Source organism: Pinus tabuliformis, chromosome 1_2 (assembly GCF_031772625.1).
Source record: "Pinus tabuliformis cultivar Carrire ecotype Pingquan chromosome 1_2, CPIR1, whole genome shotgun sequence".
In the NCBI taxonomy this organism is placed as follows: domain Eukaryota; kingdom Viridiplantae; phylum Streptophyta; class Pinopsida; order Pinales; family Pinaceae; genus Pinus; species Pinus tabuliformis.
The window spans coordinates 1,142,719,512-1,142,725,018 of record NC_142298.1 but is presented as its reverse complement, the minus strand read 5'-3'; the positions used below and the strand labels follow the sequence as shown (position 1 = coordinate 1,142,725,018).

General features: G+C 40.2%; 1 protein-coding gene and 1 pseudogene across 1 annotated transcript; one reads left to right on the top strand and one right to left on the bottom strand.

The window, feature by feature from the left end:
• Positions 1-1,969: 1,969 nt before the first annotated feature.
• On the bottom strand, positions 1,970-2,681 carry LOC149210234 (putative calcium-binding protein CML16 pseudogene; annotated as a pseudogene).
• Positions 2,682-3,722: 1,041 nt separating this feature from the next.
• On the top strand, positions 3,723-5,149 carry LOC149210233 (short-chain dehydrogenase reductase 2a-like). Its single transcript, XM_089396660.1, has 2 exons — positions 3,723-3,909; positions 4,048-5,149. The coding sequence occupies exons 1-2, from the start codon at positions 3,839-3,841 to the stop codon at positions 4,853-4,855; spliced, it is 879 nt and encodes a 292-aa protein (XP_089252786.1). The 5' UTR covers positions 3,723-3,838; the 3' UTR covers positions 4,856-5,149.
• Positions 5,150-5,507: the final 358 nt, after the last annotated feature.

Below are 5,507 nucleotides of genomic sequence, written 5' to 3'. Positions count from 1 at the left end.
AATGTGGACAAATTTTCAGCTTCTGAAAGCCTACAGAAGATACGTTATTTCAAAAATTCCAACATGACCTGTTTAAAGGTGCATTCAGGAAGGTCATCTTCCCAGAATCATAATTCCTAAAGTATTGTGAACCAATATCTGAACTTTTCACCACATTATCAATGGAATTTACCTTCAATATGGACAAATTTTCAACTTCTAATATGCCACATAAGAAAAGTTATAATAGATATGACAGAAAGGTCTAAAATTTAACCTTTGTTCTTCATTTCACCTATGATAGAGCCCATCCAGTCCAAGTGTTTGAACTTGGAAGCTCTGATACCATTCTGTAACACCGTACAGGGTAAATGTGCATATAAAAAACATAATAGGAACATAAATACAATAAACATATCAGCCATCAAAATCCATATATATAGTACATTTGCACGTGAAAATCAATGGAATGAATTTTTCATTAATAAATGCAATGAACCAACTAGTGATGGAACTACTACATTCCACCCGACCATAGATTAGCTGAGCCAAGTCTCTGCTCAGCCAATCACCCCTGTGCCATATTCCAAGCATGAATGTGGGACTCATAGAACACCTCAAAAACACCAATCAATATGGATGCCACCAGAGTTCTCTTCCTACACTGTGAGGAATTTGAGTGCCTCCTAGTCTCTCAGGCTTTACCGTGCATCCACAATCTGATCCAGGGATCACTAGGCCCTACACTGAGACATAATATCTAGGCTTTACCGTGCATTCCATCCCAGAATCACTAGGCCCAACGGAGAGAAAATCCACCTCTTGGCTTTATCGTATATCCTGCCATTCACCGGCAAGGATTCCTTGGCCCACCGAGGCACATAATCTGGCTTTACCGCAACCCATAATCCGGTTCAAGGGTTACTAGGCTAGTGGCTTCATGCATTCTTAGTCTGGTTCAGGGACCACTACCACCATGTGTTTGTCAATTCGGAGACACACCCCACTCAGCTTCGAATCCAATTCGACCATCCCCCACAAAATGCATGAGAGAACCCACCTCATCAAAGCTATCAGGAAACGCCAAGGCTAGGCTGAAAATACTGTCACACTTGGCAAGACCCATGCCATGGTAGAAAAGAAACACATGCAATCCCATGCATGCCAAATCTAGCAAGGAAAATACTCATGCAATCCCATGCATGCCAAATCTAGCAAGGAAAGTACACATGCAAATTGATACCTGCAATGAAGGTTGTTGTAGCTTCTTGATCCTGCCTTTCCCTACTTGATCTTTGCTTCCGCTTGCCTTCTTTTCCTTTCTTTCTCCAATGCCAAAGTGCTCCAAGAAAATTCTAAGTGTCCATGAGTATGAGAGAGAGAGTAACGAGAGAGCTCCAAAGCTAAACTAACCAAGTCTTGCCCACTGATCCTCAAAAGCCTTTTTATTAATGATGCCTCTATTTTCTTCATTTTCCATTATTTTACTTCAATTTCTTCCTCACATGAAACATGTGACCTTTCACTTTCCTTTTCTCCTAATTTCCATTATTTTCATAAATAAATGTGCCAAAATACCTTTTTGCCTCTTTAATGCCTTAGCCATTGCCTTTGCCAATTTCCTTAGCCATAAACAACCAAATGAACACCCCCTAAGATGTCTTTCCCACCATTCATCTTGGAATGTGTGTCCCATCATCCATGGTATTTATATATTTTTACATGGAATTTTCACAAGGGTTGTTACAAAAGGAAGTGGGCAACTCAACATTGATAGAGAATAAATCATTGGTTCTTTGTCCCTAGGCCTACCTACTGTAACATAACAATATTTGAAATTAATTTAACAATGGACCAAAATTCTACCCTAGCCCATAGAAATCCACAAAAGAATGGTAAGACAAAACAAATTTCCTACCATATAACATAATAATTACAAGTTATGAAATGCAGATATGTATAGAGACAGAAACACAAACCCTATTTTTATTTACATCAAAGGTGCTTTGAGGTAATCGACCGAAGCTGAAGTGACAACAACGTTGAATTTTGCGAGGCTTATTCTTTCATCCCCATCTATATCGACCTTGAAAATCATCTGTGAACTCTCAAAAAGACAGGGTGTAGCCCATCTTGGCTATGGACTGCGTGAGCTCCAAAACCATGGTGTAGCCATTGTCGTCCCTTTCAAAGGAGTAGAAGAGCTCCATGAGCTACTCCTGGTTGTTAGAGACCTCTATCGTTACACAGGGGGAGATTAGGCTCACTAGTTCCAAGAACTCTATCATCCCATTGTTATTTGTGTCCACATGTTTTATGAGGGCATCTATCTAATCTCCATTGGGCTTTAATCCCAGAGATCTCATAAATCCCCCCAGCTCTATCTATGCCAGGCTTCGATTTGAGTTGAGATCGAACCTTGTGAAGATCTCCTTCAAATCCCCTATTTACTCCTTTAAGAGGCTTTTCTCATAACCCGTGAGGATTTTTCCTTTGAAAATCTGCAGTTCCCCAACCTTTCAATTGATAGAACAGAGAACTCTAGCCCCAACGACAATCTTAGCGACTGTGTTGTATCATCTCATTTGTTTCTTCCCGCAACAATCCATATTCCAATCCAAATTATCTTTGTCCATTGAAAATCAAAGGGTAGACATTATAATATAGACCTCTTCTATGGGGATTGTGCTTGGAATTTGCATAGGGATGGAATGATTCTTCTTGACCTAGAACAATTTCCTTTAAGTGGTTTCCTTCCTCATGCATTCCAGTCGTCAAGTAAGAAGGGACAAAAGGGCTACATTAGAATATGAACCTATTTTGTGGGGATTGTGCTTGGAAATTTCATAGAATTAGAATGGTTCTTGTTGACCTGGAACAATTAACTATAAGTTGTTTCCTTCCTCATGCATTCTAGCCTTGGAGTAAGAAAAGATACAACAAGACAACACAAAGGAATTAAAGTTTAATAACCCTTCCTTCCAACTACCTATCTTCACTTGATCAAACCACTGAGCATCCTCTAATCATCTAACATATAATCCCGCAAGAGAATAATAATAGATAGGCCAAAGAAATTCTTATCAGACGGAACGCCTTATAAGTAAATCGATCTACCACTTAACATCCTCTAATCATCTAACATATAATCCAACAAGAGAGAATGATAATAGATAGGCTAAAGATATTCTTATCAGAAGGAACGCCTTATAAGTAAATCGGTCGACGTTTTCTTACTACGAAAATTTAGTTGGATGACATCATCCGTCTAACCGGCTTGGCCGAGTCGTTCAAGTTTCAGTTAAACCTTAATTATATTATGTAATAGTTTAATGTATAGATTCAAGCTCGTGCATAGATTCAAGATTCTTTCTTAATAATATATGTATTTCTAATCGAATTGCTCACATTAATGCATCGATTCAATCTCGTGCATAGATATTTCAGTCAGTCAAACCATGTGTTTTTGACTACCAGACGTTAATAGTTTGCTGACATCATCTTCTGTCCGGTCTGGAGAGTTTTGCACCTTTCAGTGCAACCTCTGGCTGTCCAATACATTAGCGGGTTGCCATAGAATCTTTCGTTTTGTCAAACACGTGAATGGCAACTACGACTTATAACCTATTGAATAATTGGCTGAAATATTAAATTGGATGTGACCAGCGCTATTCAGCGAGAAATTTGCACGCAATTAACTGCAAAGCTTGATCTTTGAGGGTATAAATAAGGCTCACTACCCACACAATACACATCCATCCAGCTTCTTCTATAACTTGTCCCTACTTTATTTTGCAGCATCGAGAGGCAGCAGCTACGGACTAATCGATCAATTTCAATTTCGCTGCCCAATCGAACCATGGAGTCTAACGGACAGGCTAATCCATCTGTTGCTTCTGCTCGTAATCTCAGCAACAATGGAGAGCGACGGTAATTGCAACATGAGAACAAGTCGCACTGTGCATTCATAATATCTCTCTTTTTTTTTCGTTGCTTGCAATTTGTTAAGAATAATTTTCTGAAACTATATATGATCTTTTAATTTGATGAATTGCATGGTGGTAGCAGATTGGAAGGGAAAGTTGCAATAGTAACGGGCGGGGCAGCGGGCATAGGAGAAGCCATTGTTCGGCTGTTCGCAAAGCACGGAGCGAAAGTCATAATCGCAGACGTTGCAGAGAAAGCTGGCAGAAAGCTTGCGGAATCCCTTTCTCCAGCTGCGGCAACTTATGTGCACTGTGATGTCAGCAAAGAAGAAGACGTGAGCGCGGCTGTGGATCTGGCTATGGATAAGTATGGTCAACTCGACATTATGTACAACAACGCTGGAACTAACGACAGCTTTTTGGTGAAAAGCGTAGCAGAGTATGATATGGAGCAATTCGATCGAGTGATGAACGTAAACGTGAAAGGAGTGATGCACGGCATTAAGCACGCCGCCCGCGTGATGATCCCGCGGAAGAAGGGGTGCATCATCTCTACAACCAGCGTGGCGGGTATTCTGGGGGGAGCTGCTCCTTACTCCTACACAGCCTCCAAGCACGCAATCCTTGGATTGACTAAAAACGGCGCGGCCGAGCTTGGGAAATACGGGATCAGATTGAACACTGTTTCCCCTTATGGCGTGGCCACGGCTCTTGCAGTCCAGTACTTCAAACAAGGGGACGCCTCCTCAATTTCTGAAAAGGATAAGGCTGCCATGGAGGGCTTCTGCGACAGTATTGCAAATTTACAAGGACACACTCTTAAAGCAGAGGATATTGCGGAGGCGGGTCTGTACCTGGCCGGCGATGAGTCTAAATATGTTAGTGGGCATAACCTTGTCGTTGATGGCGGATTTACTGTTGTGAATCACTCGTGGGGACTCTACCGTTGATGTCTGTACAAGTCGAATCGAGAGTTTCCTGCTCATGTGTGCAAACCTTTCAATCTGTAGTTTTCCTGGAACTGTTTTTCTACTGATGATGTCTGTATAAGTATAGCAGAGAGCTTAATGCTCATGTGTGTAGGCCTTTCAAAATTTACTTTCTTCGTACTGTTTTTCCGTTATTTCAACCTCTGTTTCCTTAGGATAATATATTACTGTTTGGAATAGTTTTCGTATCATGTAATTGGACAACATTTAGGTGTTTTGGAAAAAAAAAATAAGTAAAAGGTTGAAGTTAAATTATATGTTTTTTCGGAATAGTGGATTTCGTCAGCGATAAACCCAATCTCGAATAATGGATTGACACTAACATAATGGATTTTGCTGCATTATCACTTTGATATAGATTATCTTTGCGGATGGAAGGAAAATAGGATCCCTTTCAAATCTCTCATGCGCACCCCAAATCCATCGTAATTGAAAATCTTTTTCTTTGACATATTTCTAAATGAAATGCGAATGAAATGATCTCGTTGAAATGAGTTATTCTTGTGTATCAAAGTACTGTGTCTATTCATTGAGATATACATCCAATTATTAAGTTGGATCGAACAAAGCGAAGGTAGCTAGTGTACGAAGAGAGAAAGGTTCGAACATAAAG

Excerpts from the sequence above, each read along its gene's own strand:
- LOC149210233 (XM_089396660.1), top strand. The coding sequence starts at position 3,839 with ATGGAGTCTAACGGACAGGCTAATCCATCTGTTGCTTCTGCTCGTAAT. Across the intron at positions 3,910-4,047 it reads AGCAACAATGGAGAGCGACG|ATTGGAAGGGAAAGTTGCAA; the intron begins GTAATTGCAACA and ends TGGTGGTAGCAG.